Consider the following 23688-nt stretch of genomic DNA (forward strand, 5'->3'; position numbering starts at 1 on the left):
TTAATTGTCAGATTTTTTCACGCAGCGTGTTAAAATTTATTAAAGTCAGTTTCTCTGCTTTCCCTTTAATGAGATGACGACTGTGTGTGTGTGTGTATGAGATAACATTAGGTTCAGTTGGTGGGAAACTCACAAAGGGGGGTTAAGTAATCAGACCAAGAAAAGGAAAAAATGAAACCCAAACCTGTGCTAGATCTCATGTCTGAAGGACTTACTTTGCAACTCAATTTAAAGGTAAGGAACTGGGATCATTCTTCAAACAATACAGCATGGCTGGCAATCTTTTTAAAGGACTTTCCTTGGGAAATGGAGTAGGAGGTGGACTCCTGGGGTTGTTCTGTTTTCAAGACACTTTTGATGTTGCAGCCTCTGTTTCTCCAGGAGCATGGCTACCTCTGTGAAAAGAAAGCTGGGATGAACAACTACTTGGGGTTCACTCAGCACCCAAGGAAATGCATTGAATGCAACTGCTTGTGCTCTGGTTTGCCCAGGTGCAAGCTACTCATCCTGTGCTCCAGTGGCCTCTGCCAGCACTGAGATATTGGAGGGAGCAGTGAGGCTAAAGCCCCTGTTCACGAGCCCTTGCAGCACCAACCAGTGCTCCCCCAAGCACACATAGCCCTGCTGACATGCACTGGAAGTGGGATCACACAAGTCCAGGTGAAAAAAACACAACACCTTCCAAATCAGGAGAGCCTGAAAGCACTAAAGCCATTGAGGAAAAAAAAAAAAAAAAAAAAAAAGCCTGAACTTTTTCCCTTGGCTGCTCTCCTCCCTTGCCTTCATTTTCCCTCTCCTTTCACTTGGTGCTACCTTCATACTGGATTTTGTCGCCCTACTTTTGTCCAGCCTTCTCCTAGAGATAAGATAAATGCTATTTTCAATTAACAAGGCTTGACTGCGGAAAGCAATAGGAGGTAGTTCATTTAGAGCCAGCAAATTAATTGAAACCTAAATGTACATAGTCAGTGAATTGCTGGGAGAGCTGGGAGAACAATTATCCCGATCATTTGGCCCTTGCCACGCAAGGCGGCGGCAGGCAGCGTCCGCGGCACCGCGGCGGGGCTGCGTGAGCTGGAGCAGCTCACCTTCCTTCGTCTTTTCTGAAGTTCCCCTCTCAGCTGCTTTTAGCTTGCAAGAGAAAGCTCTCCGTGGCTGTAGCTATAAATCAGAGCGAGAAGATGTGTCCTGGGACTTTGGCACTGACGGGACCCGAAGTTGGTTTCTAAACAAGTGGTGAGACATGACAAGATCTTCCTCCTCCTCTGTTCCTTTGGGAGCGCTTTTGCTGCATGTGAAAACTGAATTAGTGCAATATTCACCAGCCATCTGGATCCCCTGCCCTTTGCAATGCTTACCAAAACAACTGTTTATGGATACATGGTGGGATCTGGGACCTTGGGAATTCCTTTTTCCTTGAAATGTGTTTACACGTGACAAAGAACAGAGGACAGGAGGGCAAAGCAATCAGGCAGTGAAATAAAAAACCCATCATAAGACAGATCTTCCATGGCTTTTAAGGCCCAAGTGATTTTGGCCCTTCTGTTGCCCAGCAGGTGCTGATTGCAGAGGGAACCACTGTGGCTTCTGCACCACCATGTCCCTCGTGAGCTGGGCTTGCCCTCTCCATCACCCGGGGTGACAAGTCTCCACATTCTTACAGTGTCAGGGAAAAACCTTGGGATGTTTTCTCTGCTGAAGTGGGTGGAAAAGGGAAAACCTGAGAAGTTGTCCAAGCACTGACCTGAGCTATGGAGGAACACCCAGGTCTCCAGATAATTCCAGGGTAACTTGCACTTTGAGCATCTCTTCTCCTTCATTGCTGGTGGCAAAGGATTGCTCAGGGCTTTGTGACCATGGCAGGGGGTGCATTTGGGATGTGCAGCACCTGGACCCCAGGTAAACTGGATCCGAGCAGAAAGGAGGCACTGCCTCACTCCACAAGGTCATCCCCAGCCTCACTGCTGGCATCCTGCAGCTCTTCAGAACCTCTTCACTGAAAACCTACTGCTTCACAACCTACATATCAGGGCACCGTAGGAAACCACCCACTCTTTCACATGCAATCTACCTAGAAGTGGCAAAAAGCAGTAACTATGAGCCAGTCCCTACCAGAGAGATGTCAAACCCACCAAATAAAACCTTGTTTTCCCTGCTGTACCTCACTGCCTCCAAGCCAACTGGCACAAAGACGCTGCTTTTTTATTCCTGAACAAATTATGCTTTTAAGCCTTCCCTCTCTGCCTCCCTGCCAAGCGTAGGAGGAGCCCCACGTGTCAGCTCGGTAGTATTTCCGAGGCGGGCTGTTCTCAGCCCAGTGCCTCTCAATGCCAGCAAACCTGGTGCTCGTACGAATTTTCTCTCACCTTCAAGAGATGCTGACAACGGGGGCCAGAGAGATGCCCCAGTTACATAGCTGGCACCTCCGAAGGGAGCCGGCACGTTCGCAGGGAGCAGCTGAAGCTTATTAAATCAGAAAAGTAACACCTACGGAGCGCCCCGGCGCTTTCCGCTCCCTCCCAGCCCCTCGGCGCTGCGCTCGCAGCCTTGCTGCACCTTGCACACTGGCTGGCTGGGGACGAGCTCCATCACAGCTCATTACAACTTACTCGCTATGCACCAGCATCTGCTTTACAACCCTCCCCTCTCTCAGTTTCTCCTGTCTACCAGCTCGCTGTGTCCTTGGCCCCTTCTCCATCTTGCTTTCCTCCTTGCTTAAATTTCAGGAGACATTTCTCAGGCAGGTTAAAAACCTTTTGCAGACAATTTGGGGCTAGCTAGCCCAGGGAGGGGACATTCCCTTGCTCTTGGCAAGTCCATAGCCCAGTAACTTCACAAGTAGGATTACAAACCCCTGGGACACCACAGAGAAGACATTTCATAGATAGAGGCCCTTTAGATAACAGTGCCCCCCATACTGCTGGTAGGCAGGAAAATAAATGAGGCTGGAAAGGATTTCCCGCACAGCTGAATTCCCAGTTATTCTAGTTTTAGGTCTGCTTTCTTGATGGTGGCTGGCCAGGATTAAGCATAACTTTTTTGGTGTCACCAAAGTGTTCTCCCAGCTGGAACTCTCTTGCTGTGACCCTTTAATCAGTTTGCCTTTTTTTATTTCCCTTGATTTCATTTTGGTGACTGTAGCATGCAATCCCACTGGTGGCAAACATCCACGCAGTAACCAGCAGGCATACCCAGATCTTCCTCTGCTCTTTCTAGCAGTAGATAGCCTTGCAGTCTCCCCCTCAATCATGGTGTTGAACCACTGCTTTTCATCCTGTCTTTTTATCCCACAAATTCAAAGTTTTTCAGTTCATGTGAATTAACATTAGTTGAAAGATAAAACCGTCAGAGAAACTGTATATGTACCTTTCCTTCTACCCAGTTATGCTTTGCAGTACAACTCATTATCTTCTCTTTAGATGTCTCACTTTGACAACTCTTCTTTTACAGTCGTCATTTTAGCTAATGAGCTCCCCCACAAAATCAAATGTTTTTGTGAAGCTCATTTGCATTAAACCTACCACACCTCCCTCACTTAGAAAGACAAGCATCTTCAGGAGAAAAACAGACAAACAAAGCAAATCACAGCAGTCGGTCATGCTCTGTCTTTGGGAAAGCATACAGGGCTGTTTCTCCTTTGCAGGCTGCTTGCATGAGTTTGGTTATTCCTCCCTGGCCTGGAGACAGACTGTATTTGCTTTCCCTGGCATACAGCACTACAGTTGCCAAGAAGTATTTCCTGGCCTGCAAAGCAGTTGGGTTAGACCACCTGAGGGCACACATTTCTGAGTTTTGCCTTTGCTCAGTGTACAGAGATTCTCCCTTGCTGTGCCCCAATTCCCTTTAACATTAACATCACCCCCCTCACTTTGCACCAGTCTCCTGTGAAGGCACAGGATTCAGCAGCTCTGAAGCTCTCTCTTGACCCCTTTTTAGCCCCCTCCCATTCCCTTCCTGAGCAGCAGCCTCCTGCCTCTGTCAGCAGCTGAAGAACATCAAAGGGATCAGCCACATCCCAGGATAAGGGAGCTCTTTCCTGCACATCTGCTTGGAGACCAGCTCAGACAGAAAGTAGCACAAAGTGTCCCATCCTACCTGTGGTATTAAAAGCAAGAAAGTGCCTTTTCTCCCCTCTGCTCCACAGATCCAAGAGAGGGTGCAGTGGTTGATTGCAGAAGGCTCCTGCATTAGGGCAGCCAGCTGCATCCCTTTCCAAATCCTAGCCATGCCTCCTGCTCCTGCCCTAGCCCAGCTCCCCCAGCAAAGCCCTCCCTGCCCTCTCAGCACACCTTTATAGCTCCTGGTAATCTCCCAGTTCCTCCCAGTCAGGCCCAGCTTTGCAGTTAATAGGTGGGTATGGTGTTAACCCTTTCTTCACCAAGCTCCAGGCACAGACCTTTACACCTCACTGTAGCCCACGCGTGGTACCCTGTGTGGCATCAGGCGATGCTGGGAACACCAGGGATGAAACCCCTGCCCTGGAAAGCCATTCCCATGGAAGGAGGTAGTGCTGCTGTCGTGAAGTCCTAGCTACTTATAGGATCTAGTAGGCTGGACTCAGAGCATTTACCATGAAGCTACATCTGGGCTATGCTTCTCTTAAACCTGAAAATACCTTTCTGAATTAACACTTTGGTACCTTCAGGAAACATAACAGGAAGGGAGGGAGGATGAAGTGGAGTTCTGCTTGCCTTACTGCATCAAACCTCAGGCTATTCCCTTCCTCTCTGACCTGGCACAAACTCATGGCATCACAAAATCTTTTTAAAAAGGATGAGGGTTTGCAGCATGGGCATGTCCCTGTTTCTGGAAATATTGAGCACTGGGCAGGATGGTCTCAGTGTGGTGATCTGCTGACTTTAGAAGAGGGGAGCCCTCTGAAGGTCAGGAGACTGGTCAGTCCCTTGTCCCTTTGCCTGGGCTTCTTGTGTATCACTGATCTCGTGGGAATCTTTCTGTGCCTCCATTTTTTTTTCAGAAAGGGACTTTGCAGCCCTTTCTGTGCCCATTAGTGTGATAGAGGATCGAGGAGTCACTGCAGCAGTGTTCAGGCTCTCTTAGTGCTCTTTGGATAATCAGCAAATGTACTAAAAAAATGACACATAGTCTGTGATGGGTGGGTAGATTTGTCTTACACCAGAGTGAAAACACTTCTTCAAATGAAACCTAAGAGCTGATCACCCTGCAGTCATGTCACTGTGTCAGGATCCTGTCAAATATTGCAGGGTAGATAGAGATATTTGACATCTTGCTGAATTCTGCCAGATGTCTGGTGGGGTCACAGAGAAGGTTTTTAGAACCTAAAATTTGCCTATGAGTCCCTGGGAAAATATGGCTTGTGGCTTCCAGGGTTGCAGCTATAACCTGTCTCCCATCAGGAATGTCAGCAGCCAGCTGGGGCAAACTGGCCACAAAGAGGTTAACTTAGATTTCCCTTTGATTGCTGAATGAATGCAATTGTTTGGTTGTTTTTCTTTGGAAAGAACAATTAAGAGGACCTGGATTGCCCTTTCATCTTGCCATGTGGATTACCACATTAAGGGAATTGATAGTGAGGATTTAAAGGTCCTCACATTTCTTTCTTCCAAAGAGCTGCTCTTTGTGCTCATCTTTGATTTTTTGGGGGGTTGCTGCTTTATTTTTAAATAACACACAGATGGACACGTGTGCAAACACTTACGCACAGGGTGCTCGCTTTGAACATGTCAGTTGCTGCCCATTTAGAAAGATCAATGAGTCCTCTAAAAAGCCTTGGGAGGTTAGATTGTTTCCAGATAGCTCCCCAAACATCTCCCAGCCAAAAAGTACATCAGCAGCTAAGGGTACGTACAATTCACTATAATTCAACAGCTTAGGGGAAGAAAGTTTTCCCAAGTCTTTGCCATGCCTTTTCCTGCTTCTCAGCTGGACCAGGACTCCGGCTTCTGATGGCTGTTGGCAAACAGATACACTTCAGCACAGAAATGGGAAAGAAAATCACGACAGCCTTTATCCGGTCTTTCCCTATGTTTATTAGATTGAAATTAGAAATGCTGATGATCGTTGTCAGTTAAAAACCCTGAAAAACAGAGAACATGGAAACTGTGGCCAGCAGCCAGACATGTGTTCCTCCAACCCCCTTTGCAAGACCCTGTGGGCAGGATGGCGCTGGTGTCCCACAGCATTGCAAAATGGGGGGCAGAAGGAGCCCCCCAGGCTGCTGGACCCCCAGCTCATCCCCTCCGGGACCCCATGGCACAGCTTAACCTGCTCATGCCACCCTTGCCTGCATGGCTGGGGTGGAGATGGGATGGAGGTGGCAAGGATGAAAATGAAATACGGATAAAATGGGCTTACTGGTAGGGATTCTCTCTCAAAAAAAGAAACCAAACCAAACCAAAAAGCCATCCCCAAACCCAAGTTAGCAGAAGCTTTATTCAGAAAACTTCCTGGAAATCTCAGTTATTGCCTAACCAGTAATTGTGGTCCATTTGGAGCCAGCCTTCGGCTGCAACAGGTACCTTCAGAAAGGTTTGAACCCTGCCCGTGGGGCTGTGCCTCTGTGCTGTGGCTTCCTAACAGAGCCCTTACGCAGCTCCACAGAGGAGAGGCAGCAAGAGGTCATTATATTTTAATAGCAATAATTTTCAGCACTTAGGCAGGTGTTAGAGGGCTCGACTGGGCTGTTAAGTGTAAGCGTCTCCTGCCAGTGCTGAGTGCCAGTGAGTGTGGGGTTCTCGGGTTCCCTCCTGAACCTCAATTACTCCTGCACTCACCCACAGCTTCCAGGCACGTGTCCCATGGTGGCCTTGACCTCTTCCCCTTTCCAGCCCACTTTGTCTCTAGGCTGGAGGAGACATCAGCTGAAATCATCCTCAAACAGGACTGGGAGCTCAGCTTTGCACAGCACCTCTCCACGTCCAGAGCGGAGCTGAGTTACTCTGTGGGATGATGGGTGTGCATAACCTGTGGCAGTTAAAGGCTCGTAGTAACTTCACCCTTCTCTGCAGCAAGGAGGATGGCCGTGAGCATGCAGACCCATGGGCGCTGTGGTTTAGCAGCATGCCAGTGAGGTGCATCACTTCTGGGGCTGGCCCCAGGAGCTGGGAAATGCTCTGCCAAGCAGGGACCACTGCCACAGGGGCTGGGCTGGGCGATATGCTGGAATTGCTCCATGGGACAAGCACATGGCTACAGGATTCCATGTATCCCAGCTGAGAAGCACCAAGCCACAGCAACCTGGTTACCTGGAGGCTCAGGCATCGGAGATGTTGTCCCTACTGCAGTGGTGCTGCTCAGTGGTGTGAGGGGTTTCTGGTACCAGTTATCCCTGCAGCCCTGCTGTGGGGTCAAGACGGGGGTGGCAACCCATGGCTGCTCATTACAAGGCTTAGCTTAAGCCCACCGGTGATGGGGGTTTCCCTCGAATGCAGTGGCTTTGCAGAGCAGTGCAGTGGGTGGTTTGTAACACCGTGCTGCTGGGAAAAGGGACTTGCCACCTTCCCTGCTGCCGCAGCCGTGGGCCCCAGCTGCTGCCCTCCTGGTGTTAGTGGAGAGAGCTGGACCAGCCCTAAAAGGAGATGAAATGCTTTTGCTTTTATTATTTTGGTTTATTTTTGCCTTTTTCTTTTTAGTTTGGAAAGTTGTCCTAACCCACCCTGCAGCCAACAGCAGATGGAGTCTGTGAAAGGGCATCAGCCATGTTGGAACCACCCGTTTCCATCCCCAGGCACAGCTGCACTGGTCTAACTGGGTTGTGAGGCCACCCCCCCCGCCCAGGGCTGTGAGCACTACAGTCTGCTCCGCAGTGCCAGGTCCTTGCAAAGGGGATCTGGGTCCACTAGAGCACCTCCCCAGGGCCTGGCTGCCAGGGCACAGGGTCTCCTTGCTCTGTTTTTTCTGTGCTTTTGTAAAACTGGATATGCAATGAGCGGAGCGAGGGCTCAGCAGCGTGCACAGGGGTGATGGGCAGGGAGGGGGGAGGGGGGACAGTAGTCCCCAGATAATGGTGCTGTTTCTCCAAACCCTACGGATCACTTTGTAGTGACACTTATAGACAAGGAACATTTTCTTTAACAAATATGTATCTAATGGGTTAGGTCTGATCTAATTATGCATTCTGCATTAAGCTGATGCTCCCACTGTCTGCGGCTGCTAGCATAATTAAACTTAATGTACTTTTAATGATGTCTTCTTAACTCATGCATTCATATATGATTAGAATCAAACAGGACGAGCCGTCACAAGTCCAGGAGAGCTCTTTTGGCAGCTCCTGATGGGACTCATGTTGAAATATTAATAATGCAGATTTCAAGGTTAACAACATTGGTTTTGAAGTGAGGAAAGCTTGTCACATAGTTTGAGCTAATCTGAGGCAGCAAAACGGCTCCCCTTTCAAGTTCAGCCTCTTCCTGCCTTGCACATGTGCTCCAGGGAGCAGGGGAATTTAAGTTTTGCTTGGCAAAGATGTTAAGTAGGTGAACTGCACTCTGGGCAGCAGCTACCACAGGAGCTGGGACAATAGCTCTGTAGGCAGCTTTCAGGGACTTGCTGGGTGCTCTGTCCTGGCACGCTCAGTCTTTGCTCCTCTTCTCCTTTCCAGCTGCCGTTGTGAAAATTGGGAGCAGTTTGTTCTAGGGTCTGGCAATTGGAACGCAAACTCTACTTTTGTCTCTGCTCCTACTTGGCCAAGTGCAATCAGGCTGTGTTCCCCCTCCCAGCCTCTGCCTGTAACCTCCTCGATGCAGGGAATATGCTCCCTTGAACTGTGCATCACCTCGTGTGATGGGGCCCGATGAGACTTTGGCATTGCTGTCTGGCTCCAGCATCCTACATGAACCAGGTAACAACACTGCAATGAAATGCCTGGGGCTTTCCCCCCTCCTTTTCCTGTTTTTATGGATAATATTCTTTTTTTATTGGCCCATGGTCTGGCAGACATGTTGTCTTTTGAGTTCCTGAGAGCAAGTTGTGAAATCGTCTGAAATCCTTCCAATGGGAAAGCATTGATTTATTACACTGTAATACTGATGCAAACAACACCATGTACCTTTCATCTAAAAAGTCAGGACTTATAGAACACGACATGCCATTAATTTTGATGCCAGCTCGAACAGAGGAGGAATTACTGCCAAAGGGATCCAGAGAGCATGTTAAACCAGCCCTGCAGAGTAATGAACATACTTTGTGGCTGTTACATTATACTGTATTGATCCTTAGGAATGAAAAGGTGCCTTGACAACTAATTTGGACTGTCAACAGCTCTCTTAATACCTGTGTGTGCATGTATGTGTGTGTGCGCACTATACAATTAGTGCATGAGAAAGGGATTTGCAAACATTGTCTAATTACATTTCTCAGTATCCCTTCTGGGAGCGAGGATTACTGTGCTTCATTGCTCTAGAGGCAGCTCTCCCCTTGCACACGTTCAGCAGGTGAGTTCACTCAGGTACGAGCTTGGTGGAGATGATGCCCAGCACCCTGCCTCTCCCCATCCCCGAGCCAGGTGTACCTCCTGGCAGCCAGACAGCGATGCCTCCTCGGGATAAGTGCACACCAGCCAAAGGGAGATTGATCTAAATGCTCTGGGAAGAGCCCGATAACTTAGCACTTTGCAAGACTGTGGCTTCATATAACACCCCACTTGCAGAAAGGCTCCGTTCTGTCTTAGTACAGTGTGATGGGCCATGGGATCAGCTCTGCCCAGCGTGGAGCTGGATTCACCTCTCTGCCCCCATCCCAAAGGAAAGTGAGTTCATTTGCTTTCTAAAGCTTTACAATGATATAGACTTATCTGCAATAAGACAACCACCACGTACATACCCAGAGCCTATGCCAGGGCAGGGGAGCAGCTGGCAGTGCTGAGGCTGGGATTGGTGTACAGGTGAAGGAGAGACGGGGATGGACAGAAGAGAATTGGGAGTTGATGTTGCAGGTCAGGGCTGAGTGGAGAATCCCAAAGTGGGAATGGTCAGGATTTTGATGGAGAGATCAGTCTCAAGCTACCCCTCCATGCCTAGGGGAACCTCTTCCAGGTCCTTGCACACTAAATTTATCCCTCTCATACTCTCAAACCATCAGGACCAAGTGCCTGGAAAAGAACAGAGCAGCACTATGCAAGAAGGAAGCTGGGAGGTGTGTAATCTTTGTAATGAAGCTGGAGCAATATGGAGCCCAAGAGTCTGTCTGACACTGTCTCGCATCTTTTGAGCTGGGGTCTGCATGTGGATTTTGCCCCAGAAGCACTGCCCTCCTGCGTGCTGGTAGGCAGCTGCGCATGGCATAGTGACATCCCTGTATTTCTGTTACTTAGTTAATTAAGTGGGTAGCAGAGATGTAAGCATGGGGGTTTCAGCCAGCAGTGGGCTGCCAAGACACCAAACCAGCACTGGTGGATGACGAATTGATTTGTGCCCATAGGAAACATGAAGACAACTGAGGAATCTGTGTTTAAGAGAGGTCAGCAGCTATAAAAGCTGTCAGAGAACAGATCACACACAAATCTCTGAAAGATATTTGGGGTTAATCTGGTACTTTTGCTGGTGAGAAGGACCTGAACCCATCTCTTCCAGTTTCCAAGGTGGTGCTTCAGAGCAACCTCTGCCGGCCAAGCCCCAGTCTGTGCTGTTATTTCTCATACCACGGCAGTGAAGAGTACCAACAGTGTCCTAAGGATACAACACACCACTTTGATGGGTCACCTAAGCTCTGACATGTGCCTCCATGGTGGACTGACCTGTTAGAAAAATGTTCTCCTAGGCACTCAGAGCCATGTGTGAGACCTGAGTGACTGACCGTGTCACTGAAAACTGAGCACTCACAGTGCAAACTTCCCCACGTCTCCCAAAAACTGTGATGGAGCTATGTGCCTGAGTTGCTGGAACTGAACAGGTTAGTGGTACCCAGTGGGTTACAGCAAAAATTGATGCACCCCTGCCCCATCCCTTCACTGAGCTTACGCAAGTAAGTTCTCCTTGCATGTGATGGTAGGTGGGTACACGGACAAAAAGGTCCAGCCATATCTTTTTGGAGACTCCCAGCTTTGTGTCCTGATGCCAGGGTTATCATCTCACAGCAAACGGATAGACTAGGTGATGCATCTGTTTCTCACCTCTTCCACTTCAAGGTTCAGTGTTTTGGTTTTTTTTCTTCAATAATTGCTGAAGATGGTTTTGTATTCTTGCTGGAGACTTTCTTACTAGGAATATTTGGAGGGAATTTTGTCTTGTTTATGCCAAGATACAAAGGAATATTTATTGTGCATTTCTGCAACCTCACTGGGAACTGAGAGTGAACCATTGAGCAAGAAGAGCATTTTGCGACAGGGTCCAAGCCCACAGCACGGTACCGAGTGGCTGAGCAATTGTGGGAGACCAAAATGGGCTGAACCAGCACAGCCCGCCCCTGGGAAACCTCTCCTCCGGGTCCCATCGCCTGGGAGTCTCTTGCATTTGAGGCCTGAGGTTTCACAGCCCTTTTCAAAACGTATTCATTTGACCCCTTGCTGACTTTATCTTTAAAACTTACCAGCAGGTAAAACATTCTCTTTTGAATGTTGGAGACCTTGAATCTGTCAGCATCCGCACGGATGTCCAAGGCCCTTTAAATCCTGTGCTCTTTCCCCTTGAACAGACTTTTGGATGAGGAATTTAGCAGGTTAACGCTGTGAAAACTGGGTGAGAAACTTCTTCAGTGTCTAAGCCTCTGAAACAGCATGGGAGTTCCTAGGAAAGCTGATCCTGGTGAGGATTTTTGGACCAGTGCTGGTTCTGAATTCTCCCTGAGCTGACCACATCTTTTCTTTCTCTAAAAACAAGTTAAAAGCCACTAATAGCCCTCCCCAGAAAATAACCCCACAAAACTCCAAACAAAGTGAAATCATTAACTTTGAACCCAACGAATGTTTAGTTTCCTGACCTTTGGGTAAATATTAGATAGATTCCCAATTTCAACCTGAAGCAGTTTATTTGGCTGCTGTTCACAACTCAGACACAGCAATAATCAAGGAAGTCTCGTTTGATTCAGGTTGGGTAATACTGCCTGAGGGATAACATCATTTTCATTTCCACACATCCAGCACTGGCACAAAATGGCATGGACAGGTATGAAAAATGGATCGTGAATCCTTGGTGCTAAAATTCCAGCTGATAGTTTCATTTTTGTGTAAATAATAATTACCAATAAAAATGTTGCTTGAAAAAAAGAGAATGTGAAAAGAAAAACATTGTTGCGTTTGATAAAGCAAAATCCTTTGCAGCACTGCCAAAATAATAAAAACAAGAAAAAAAGAAAGAAAAAACAAAAGAGAGTTAAAACAAATATAGCTGTTAAATAAAAGATCCAGGTACCAAAGAGCAAAATTTAATGAAAGGCAAAACTGTTAAATATGGATTCCTGTTGAGAAAAAATGTCAATGTCTTTAAGAGTTTTACCATTACTCTATTTTTAAGAAAAGTGTAGTAAAAATACATATTACAAGTTAACATTTTCCACGCTTTTGTCCTATTAATTTTTTTTTTTTAAACCCCTCCACTGATCAAAAGCCTTTGAAAACAGCATCTCCCATCTTCACATCACAGGCGGCCAGTCCTAGCACTGATGCGCTCCTTCTCACGAGACCATCCGACTGCCCGGTTGGGCTCCCCGTGACCTGCTGCCACATGGTCCTGTCTTTGGAGGAGGACGGGGCACCGATGGCTCTCGGCAGCCTGCTCCCACCGCAGCACCCGGTGGTGCACTGCCATGGCAAGGTCTGGGACGTGGCAAGAGCTGGGTCAGGAGATGCATCCGAGGGCTTTTGGGCATGGAAACAGGCTAGCTTGTGGGATGCTTCCGCTGTGCTAGCACTTACACGGAACTGAAGTTAAAAGTAAGAAAAGTGGATTGAAAATAATAATAACCAACACAAAATGACCTGAAGAGGTGTTTGGAGTGGCTGATAACGGAGTTCATGTTCAGTGATGAGAGAGGAAGATCACAACCGCTTCCAGCGGTGGAGAGAGGAAAACATATCGACACAAGACATGCTGTTAGGACCTTGACTCTGACATTCTGGTCTCCAAGGTGTTGCATGACAAGTGGGTAAGTGGAACAGATACTTCAGACCAGGCTGGTGTTAAAGGTGGTAAACGTATTGCTCTGCACCTTGGTACGCTGATGGAAACTGGTGTTCAGGCAGCTTCCAGCTGTACTTATGGACAGCTGCACGGACATATCCTTCTCACAGACCTGTGCCAGTCACTTGCCTGCAGCACCTTCTGTTCACCTGCCTCCCTTCTTTTCCTGCTTCTTTCTTGCTATGTAGCAGAAAAAATAAAGGAAAAAAAGTTAAAAAAAGGAGAGATAAAAAAGGAAAAGCAGCTCAGAACACTCCAATAGCAGCTCAGTCCCTGGACATATATTTGCTGTGTCCTATGAAAAGCTTTGAATTTTATTTGCCATCAGTGAGATGGGACAAGGCTAAGTGGGTTCACTGCTCCCCGCCCCACAGATCTTCTCTCTCTCCTGATGCTCCCCTGGGAATTCTTTACTTCTGGGGAGGTGTCTCTGTCCCACCAGGGTGGGAAGCATTTGTCTGTCCATGCCAGTGTTTCACGGAATGAACCTTTTGTGCAGTTCTGGATCACCATCCTTGCCCCTTTGATCTCCATGCCTGTGGCTGGACACCCAGCTGCCCACCTGGCAGTGCAGGTTTCTGCGATACCGAGTCTGGGGTCATCAACCTGCTCTCCTTGCTTGTGGATGCTTCCCCTCTCTATGGATACATGAGTGGGAATCTGCTACTTTGGGTTTTGTACCCAGACAGGCCACAACTTGATGGGAAGGCTGAGTTCGACCAGCCCTGATGCTGTCGACTGTCATGGATACTTGAATGAAGCTCTTCTAGGGTCTCCTTCTTGGATTGCTTCAGCAGGTCCTTCCAGGAAGCCGTTCAGGCCAACTATCTACAAAATGTCCTTTTTAATTGGTAGAATGGCCATAAAGGGATTTCAGAGCAAAAAGGCAGGGATATTCCCATTGCAGCCCCATAACTTCTAGCATGTTTTACTGGTTAATAGGCAGCCATCTAGAACTGGATGTCTTGAGATGGTCTGTTCCCAGCTCAGGGTGGTTCCCTTATGTGACCACCAAAAAGGGAGCACACACAGAAGCTAAGCAATGAAGAAATGGTTCACAATTGCTTATTAGCCCCCAATAACCTAGGCAGGAGAGTTGCATGTGAGGGTAATGCGGCATTTACTTTCCCTTTTCCATGAACAGCAGCCAACCATGATCTTAGACCAACCATCTGCTCTATCTGCCATGCGTGACACTCTCCACTCCAGGCACATGATTCTTCTCTTGAACTGCCACTCATCATCTCTGGAAGGATTATTACTTGTCCTCAGGTTACCTGGGGTTTCCAAACTCATTCATGACTTTACCCCTGTGAAACAGCCTCGTGTTTTTGTTCAGGCTCTTTCTTGCACCAAGTCCTTCCCGTTGCAGGGAGGGCTGTGTGCAGTAACGCCCCAGCCCGAGTTCACAACAGAACGACAGAAGGCAGAATCATGATGGACAAAAGGGGTCAATGCTGACGCCCTGCAGGGAGTTCAACTTGCCATTGATTGGATTTTCTTTTTTGCTGTTAGTAGCTCAGACATTATGGTTTGCATCCCAAACTAAACCAGATTGAAGGAGTGAGCAGGGAAGGGGGAAAGGGCTGATGTTACCCTGACACCACAGGAATTAGTAAGAAAAAATATATATATTGCACACACTAAGACTTATTAACAACCAAGTTAAAACAAAATGGCATAGTCCTCATTAGTGTTCCAGTGGTTCTTTGATCAGGGATGGTTCGTGAGTCTGTTAAATCCCGTTACACTCTCCTTATTGCAGTACAGACCTGTTTCTGTTCTCCTGTCGGTGGATCTGTTTGCAAATAAAAAGGGAAATAGATTTGATTTCCTCGAGATGATCCATCCAATTTGTCCCTTCTGTCATCATCGTTTGTCTTGTTGGTGTTGGGTTTGTTTTTGGCTCTGGAGGGGGTGGAGTTGGGCTGCCCCTGCTCTCACCCAGGCAATGGGTCAAAAGGCCAATTATAATCCCGTAGCTCCCAGGGACATGCCAGTGCTGTGGCTCATGCATGGGATCGTCTGCATGGACTTGGGGAAATCGTGGCTGACCACACGTCCGTTTTCTCCACTGCCTCCTGCTGCAGCCGGCCTGGGAAGGGTTGATGTCCGTATGGCTTCGTTGATTGATTGCTGTGGGATTAAACAAAAACCCTTTTTAGGAAGGACGGGGGGGTCTCCCCCTGTCCTTAGCAATGTTGGAGATATTACAATATAAACCAGCATTGTCTTTCTGTCACTGTTCTCTCCCTCCTTGTCTCCAATCAGACTCTTGCTTCCTGCATGTCCCTACTGCATCTGCTCTGTTAATTCACACCTCCTTTACATTCAAAAATCAAATGTTTCAGCAGTATTTTGGGCTATAAAGCATACGTGCCATATGCAAAAACTACTCAAACTCTACAACATAAGAACAGTCATCCTGGATCTGAGCAGAGGTATTATACACACTTCCCCCATAGATATGCTATTACTACTCCAGTGCTGTTATGCATTGTGGACTCTGACTCACTGCAAGCATATGTTTAACTTTTCTCATGTGAGAAGCAGAGCACGTGCCTATGTTTTTGTCTACAGTGACGACTGAGGTAACCTGGAAATGCAAACCTAATTCAGGAAACTAAATCTCATCTTCCTGCTCCAGACACCACCCAAAATGTTTGCTTTCAGAGATCTAAGGAAACCATCTGTTTAGAACAATTAAACTAAGAGATGAAGTCCACTTGGTGCCTTTGTGTTAAAGCTATCTCTAAGGGCACCATCATCCTTTCTGGATGGGGATATACAGGTGAAGAATTATCCAGAACAGATAAATCTGGAGCAGCTATTCAGAAGCACTTGCCAGGCGTGGAGCTGGAGCCCCATCTGGGTGCTTGCCTGGGCTCTGCTGAATGGCTTTGTGGGGCAGCCACTGGTGGTGGGAGCCAGCCAAAGGGACAAGCCTCAACCAGATGTTAACACTGGGAGCAACGATTCCTTCCCATAGTGGCTGGTTTTTTAAAGGGCAAAAGCACTGCAAGCTGACACTGAGGTACATGAATCAGTGGGTCATTTCCAGTAACACAGGGAAGCCAACAGCAGGGCAGAATCTCCTTAAAACTGTGGAGCTATTGCATTCTGACACTCTTTCACAGTGTATTTGTGGCATATCTAGCTTTACAGCGTAGACAGCAATTAGAATTTAGTTTTTGTATATTCAGGGACATTAATCGTTCACATTATCTTACACCTGTGATCAATGTGCCTCTCATTGCCTGCAGAATTTTCTGAACCTCAATGGGAAAAGAGCTGTTGCACATTTTCAGTGAATTAGAAGTGCTGTTATTGCTGACAAAACATTAAGCATGTTGCGAAATGGTGACATAAACCCCAAAGAAATGATTGCTTATTTTCCATTTGATTCTGGGTAAGTTTCAGTGCTCAGGGAAGTGAAAAGCTCTTGATTTTATGAAACTCACTGCATACTTCATATACTTGTATGGACTACTTCCATGCTCATGGGAGAGGTCAAGATGAGGAAGAAAAGGGATGTATTACTCTCACAGCCCAGATCCCTCTGTACCCTTGCACACAATGGTATCTGTATAAGGGATCATCTCTGCTAGTCATCTGAGTCAAGATGTACTTGTTCCGCAGATGCTGCATTAAATATGTATCCCCAAGGCTCTCAAATCTAATCCACTTTTGACATGACACTGAAATTTAGACACACCACAATTTAGGGCTGAAACAAATCTCCTGGGTCACAGGAAGGATGCTTTGCATGACCATGACAGGGCGGAGAAAAAACTCCACCACATTACAGGAGATATTCGAGGCCAACTTCTCTCTAAGAGGACCCATAATTCTGAATTTGGAGACCCACATCATCCATGCCAGGGCAACAGCGCTCTGAGCGCACATCGCTGTCGCCAACCTGCAAACGGTGCCAGCAAAGGGAACAATAGGATGTGACTCATTGCTGTGCTACCCCAGTTTTATCTTGCTGTTAACTGCTTGGCTTTGAGGATTTTGTCATATTGCAGTAATGGCTGTATCACACCAGCCCTAGCACACTTCATCCACGCTGCTGTAGTCTGTTTTCATTAATTTTAAGGAACGGCGACGTGTTCCTGTCACCGTCTGTGCTATGATTTTGCTCTATATCTGGATTTTGAGCTAGCGTTATGCCACGTGTCTGATCTCTCATCAGCTCCCCACTACAGCCCACTTGACCCTCCTTTAGCTTCCTCTGATGCTCCTATGCCTTTCTAGCAAGCCGAGTGACACGGTCACTTCGTTGTCCCTATGTCTTGGCTTTCCACCCATGGTCTGGGCTGCATCCGTCTCTGAAGGCAGCTTTGGAGCCAGGGTAGGATCAGAGAGAAGGTGTGAAAGGCCGGGGAATGGGTTGCCACCTTCATCCGCTTTGATTCACTTCTGGACTTGTAACAAAACTCGATTAAGGCAACCAGCATGGCTAGTCCGAGCCCACCGATGAGGATATAGAAAACCCCCGCCACATTGCTGAGACTCAGTGCGCTTGTCTTGTCCTATAAGAGAAAGGAGAAGGGAGGGAGGGGAGGGAATGTGGGAAGGAGAACAACAAAATTAATATGAGATTGCTCTGGGAGGGATGTTGCACAATAGAGCAATATAAGCATTACATCATCTTCCCCTTTAAATGAACAAGTGACATTTCTAAGAGCATTTTCAATTTTTAATTCAGTGTCTAGTAAATCTAATGTTTCCCTCACACAAACAAATAAACATTTCTTCAGCAACGTGACTCTTTGCAAAGGTTTGGGATTTCCATTTTTCAATCAGCTAACTTAAATGCTTGTTTTACCCAAAATGCTTAGTTTAAATTATTGATTAAAGGAGAAGAAAAAAAAAGTTCTCCTCCTCTGTGACATTTACTTGTCCCTGATGTCTTGCCTGAAATAACCTGTTCTCTTGGAAATGCTCATTCCTTCATTCCTAGATTGTTTCCCCCGCAAATTCTGTTGCTGAGCAACACATCGAAATGGCTGGGTTTTCTTCTTTTTTTCTTTTTTTTTTTTTCTTTTCCTCTTCGATACTGAGGTTGAGGTGACACCTGAGCTGTCCTCGGAAACTCATTTGATTTCTATGTAATAAGGCAGTTATTTTATATGTAATCAAGACCCGTTGATGCATGTCTAAGCTAATTATTTGGTTGGCAATAAATAGGGCTATTAATGGACCACAACTCCCAGCCAGCAGCTACATTCTGATTATACAATTGCCTAATGAATTATCACAGCTCTCTGGGGAAGAGGTGAGTTTCAGAAAGACCAGTTTCACTGCTGGGGAGGCAGAGTCCCCACATCTAACCCTGATGTCACTCCGTGCAGCTCTCAAAACCTTCTCCTCTGTGCTGACCAGGTGGAATTGGAGTGTTGGGATAATTTGGGCAGCAGCAGGACCCAAAATCTTGGCTCATCTCCGTGTGCAAGGCTCCTGTTTTCAAGGACATATTTTCTCTGTACTGCAACCAGCTAGAAGCCCCCTGCTCCGGGCTTGTCACTGCTCTGCAATATCAACTCAATCCCAATTTGCTAGTACAGATTCCCCAGGGCAAGCTCAACAGGTCATTGCAAATCTGTTGGAACAATCAGGGTTTGACCAGCGTTGACAGCCCTGCTCCCTGGATGTGGGAGGAAAATTGCATATGGATCATCTGAGATGCAGCCACACAGTGAAAGAACAGTATTTATGCCTGTAGAAGTGTCTGCAGTTGGTAACGAAGCCTCTGTACGGTTCTTGGTGTTCCCTGCTACTCCATGGGCACGTGGACCTGTGGGTGGCACAGTTTGTTCCTTGCCCTTGTAGGACAGTTGTTTCACTTGCTTGGCTTGGCAGGTTTTACAATAAGTAACCCACACTTTTTGGGAAGGACAAGGATTCAGGAAGCAGAAAACTATATTAGAGCAATGTTGAAAGGGTCCAAAACTGAACGCCTACATGAGCACAGGAGGTTTTGATTCAAAAGCAGCCTGCCTGGCACTGGCACTGTCTTTCAGGTAAGTACCTTTTGCAAAAGGATTTGGTCTTTTGTTGTATTAGGGTTTGATGGCAAAAAGTCAACCCACAATGGATGAAACCACTTTAATTTTCAAAATTAAAAAAACCCTTCCCATAACAGAATTTAACGTCTGGGGGCTTTTTGTTGGTGGTTTTTTTCGTTGTTGTTCTTTTTTTTTTTTTTTTTTTTTTATAAGAAGAAAAGAGGATTCCAGTCAAGAATGATAAAAAATGGTTTTTTCCTGCTTCTCCTTCATCTGGCCCCACTGGCCATGTGAGCTGCCAAGCACGGAGCTCTTGCCGCAGGCTCCAGTGCCACGAGGAGCAACTTGCCATCCTGAATCCTCTGCTGAAATATGCTGAGGTTTGGTTAGGCATCACCCCTGCAGAGTTTTAGTCACTGGAAAAAACTCCACAAGTGATTTCATTTTCCATGCTTCTTTGATTGACATTTCTGCCAAGAGTTTCACCGCTGTCACCGTGTGTGTTGCACCGCTGCAGATGCGGTGGGCAGGTTTGGTTTCGCCCAGGTATAATGTTCCTATGCCGGCCAGTTTGCAATCTTGCCAATGCTTCCTGTGTGCTGTCTGTAATGAGAGATTACTGCAAATATCCTCTTAATTTCTGCGGTTTCCATATTTGAAGAATTATTTATCTGGTCTTTTGTAATCTGCCTTCATGCATTTTTCCCCCAGGCTTGACTGTACGTTTGTTCAGCCATCTCTTCTCTGCAGATTACTGGGTATACTTTTAAGCACCAGCTGAAAAACTTAGGGAGTTTTTTAGTGAAGATTTAGAAAAGCAGAGAAATTACTCTGAGAAAACTGGGTTATAACACATCTGCTACTTTTCCTCTTCAAATTCAGTCTGAAGGGGCTGCACCAGCTTCAGGGAGGGACAAAGACACTAGAGGTGGGCTGCTCTCCGTGACATCCTGACCTTTCAGCCTGGCTCCTTAATGAAAAGTGCCTGATTAGCCCATGAGCTGTGCTCAGAGGGAAGGTTGGGGACAGGGAAGGAGGTGGATCAGCCTATTTGTCTGTGTCTTACTAATAACTTTCAGCCCATACTTTCACCTTGATTTCACAGAAGGGTGGAGATCTCCAAGATACCAGGAACCTCCAAGATTTGTACTGTAGAGAAGAGAAAGCCTATTATTAATGCTCTCACTCAAATAAATGTATTGGTGCAATCCATATGAGGCATCAGAGACTCCCCATGGGTCTTTGACTTGGAGTCATAGATCCTTAGGAAACCCAGCTTCCTTGGCTCTGCCGGGCATGGGAATACACAAGTTTCATGTTTTATTGGCCATGACATTCTTGTATTTCCACCCCCAGTTTGGGGGTCTTGGTCCAGCAGGGCACCTTCGCAGCCGGCTGCGATGGCAGAGCAGTCTGGCAGCCAGGAAAGGCTGCTCACTCTGAATTTCTGCTTTCCTCCTGATGCCAGCAGCAAATCGACCAGCAAGAGAGAGGAGATGACCCAAAACAGTTTCCTGCACCACTATTTCATGCAATTAATTTCAGAGCTGTTGTGTTTTTCTTGCATTTACTTTGCCAGGCTGAGAAGTGAAATTGCTCCCGTGATGTCACTTGACTTCTTGCTCATCTTCTCCTTTTTCTTTGCTTTTTTGTTTCCTTCCCTCTCCCAGCAGGACACGCTGAGACGTTCTCTGGGGAAGAGTGGCATCTCATTGCTCCCACTGATTGCACATGAATGGTAGGAAACGCTGCATGCTCCACTGAGGCTTTGCCTGCTGTTTCCATGCACGCTCCTGCCCTAATAATGCTCATAATAATAAAAAGTCCCAAATCATGCTAAATGCTTGAGAGGACCCTCCCATCCTCTCTGCTTGGGCTCTGTGACACCAGATGCTCTCCTGCAGAGCTGCCCATCATCGAACCAGCTTGTTAGTGGGAGTGTAAATGTCACTGCTCGTCTCCCGCAGTGGCAGAGTGCTGACGTGGGGGGAAGATTGGCAGGTGAAAAAAGAAAGAAAACCCCATCTTTCCGAAAGCCCAGCTTTGTTGCTGCAGCAACCAGGCACCTTCCCGTCTGTTCCTCTCAAACGTGGCACTGTCCCCGTCATCCTCTTTGTCATTATTTATCCTCTTTGGCTGAAAGGCATTAAGGCCAAATTTGCCTGGTTTCCCAGCAGGGCTGGTCCTTCCTTTTACCCTGCATGGCCATGACAGCACAGGGTGATGGCACCTCAAGTTGTTGTGGTCTCCATAGAAGATGAATTGCCCTTGAAGCAGGCGGCAGCTCCAGAAGTTGAGATTTTACACCAAACACCAGGCTGACTTTGCTGGGGCAAGGCCTGAAGCTCAGCAATGAAGGACACAGCGCTGGCCATCGGCTTGGAGCGCTGCTGTGGGTCTGCCAGGGGATGGGTAGGAGCACGTGGGTGGCCAGCTGTGGGGGTGAGGCTGCCCAGCATGGAAAGACACCTTTGTTTTCAGAACCAGCCAATTCCTTGCAAAGGCAGGGCAAGGTGGTAGCAGAATTTGTTCTTTTTTTTTTTTTTTTTTTTTTTTTAACAAAAGCACAATTCCTGCAACTGGAAAAGAGGACTGGGAGATCCCTGTAGATTTGATGACATTCCTTTAATTGTGTGAAGTGATCTGGCTGCCCCCACAAGCAGGTTGCGCCTCAGTCCCGGTCTGGAAAAACTTCCTTTCTCCCGTTGCCTTGCAAAGCCCCAGGGAAGAGGAGAATCACATCCCTCTTCCCTGACCTTTAGTGTCCACCTTGTCATTACCCTCCAACAACACAAGGAATCCCTTTCAAGCCCACAGCATATTTCATAGCCTGTAAAAAACAGCTGTTCATCCCGTGCTCGTTTGTAAAATGGGGTACTTTTAGGGAACCGCTTAGTTACAGAGTCTCTGTCTCTCTTCTGGGATTATTTCGGCTATGGCAAGTGGAAGGGGACTGCAGGAAGGCTGGGAGACAGGACCAGGAGTTGATGGATGGTTTCTAGCTATGTGAAGTGTTGGACGTGCGTGTCCATGAAGAAACCTCGACCCTGTGGGAAGGGGTGGCTGCCACGTGTTTACTGCAGGGAGAAGAGCAGCAGGGACATTTCTTCCCAGTGCAGGACACTGCCTGGGGTTTCCCACTGTTTGGCAATATAGCTAGGGCTGTGGTGGTCCTGGATCAAAGCCCCTGAGCACAGCTGCCCAGCACCTCCTGGTATGGCATAACATACCCAAATACTCAGCAGAGACTCTGGAGTTTTAGTTCAGATCCATTAATGTATCTACTGTTTCTTTATAGGGATTTCTCTGGAAAAAAAACCTTGGTGGGCAATAGATAAATAAATAAATTAAAAATAGGATGCACAGAAGTCAGCTACAAGTGTGGAACATCAGCTGGGACCAATGGACATAAGTCTGGGAAATACCAGAGGTTTTACTTGGCTCTGGCTAGAAACCTTGGATACAAACCTGACATCCAGCTACCCTCTCACCCCTCTTCAGTAGCATTCATTTATCCTTCTGAAAGTCCTCTAAAGGCAAACTAAGCTAAACCTGGCGATAGACAGAAATGGGAAGGTTTTGTCATTTTGTCATGCCTGTGGGAGGAAAGGCATGAAACGGTCCCCATCCTCTCAAGCTTTGCTCTGAACCTTGGCTATCAGAGGAGAGGTGCATGGTCCGGCTTGTGCCCCCAAAGCACAGGTGGGTTTTGTGCCCGTCGTGGGCAGGATGGAGGAAGATGTGCCTGGTGCTCAGCCCTGCCTGGCCAGCCTCATCCCCTGCACCGAGGACACCACGGGGATGGGGGGGACGCAGGACTGTTCATGCAGCAGCTGGGCAGCTTGGCTTGTTTACAGTAGGTGCAATAAACCCCAGGTGGGTATGTTTGCCTGGCTGCATTCAGAGAACAAGTGAGCAATGCAATTGCTTGGTCTTTCTGTAGGTAGGAGAGAGGGTCTGGTGGCGTTAACGTTGATTTCTCTTACTGTTGTTTCATATTGCACTGCTGCTGCTGACATGGTGCGGATGCTGAGCAAGGAACAGGGATGTAACCCTTTCGTGGAACAGCTGAGACTCTTCTCTGCGATCTTCCACTCCCAGTATAAACTTGCACGGTTTTCAGGCTTGCACTTACTGATTTCACACATGGAGTTTCAAGCAGCTCTCATAACTTTAGGATCCAATCTCATTTATTCACATGTGATTCACATGTGTGTAATCGTGTTTTTCAAGCACATGTAAATAACATGTGATCGATATTGAGGTCATACGATCCACATAAACCCATGTGTCCCAAACCTTCTGTTTCTGTCCCTGTTGGTTATACTATTGTGTGGAATGAAGCACTACATCTACTTCTTTTCATTATTTTTTTTCCCCACCAGAATAGTGATAAAGTACAGTGTTGTAGGGATTTTGTTTTAAACTAAACTGATTTCACATCCATTTCCTTAGGGGCATTTTATTGGCTATGGGATTTCTCTAGCACTGATGCATGCAGGCTTGTGGTGAAGGTATTGTGGAAGCTGTGTCATGGCTTCAGTTTCCCAGCAGAAGTAATTACTTTTCATTCATATGGTGAC

General features: G+C 47.2%; 1 protein-coding gene across 2 annotated transcripts in view; it reads right to left on the reverse strand.

The window, feature by feature from the left end:
* Positions 1-11896: 11896 nt before the first annotated feature.
* The window catches only part of GRIA1 (glutamate ionotropic receptor AMPA type subunit 1), a 125548-nt gene continuing 113756 nt past the window's right edge, over positions 11897-23688 (reverse strand). For both annotated transcript variants that reach the window (XM_005440585.3, XM_005440586.3), the window contains exons 15-16: positions 17495-17629; positions 11897-15251 (exon numbers count right to left, since the gene is read on the reverse strand). In XM_005440585.3, coding sequence (XP_005440642.1) covers positions 15063-15251; positions 17495-17629 — 324 coding nt within the window. In that variant the 3' untranslated portion in view covers positions 11897-15062. The remainder of the gene's footprint in view (positions 15252-17494; positions 17630-23688) is intronic.

The sequence above is a fragment of the Falco cherrug genome, chromosome 8 (genome assembly GCF_023634085.1).
Source record: "Falco cherrug isolate bFalChe1 chromosome 8, bFalChe1.pri, whole genome shotgun sequence".
NCBI classification, from domain to species: domain Eukaryota; kingdom Metazoa; phylum Chordata; class Aves; order Falconiformes; family Falconidae; genus Falco; species Falco cherrug.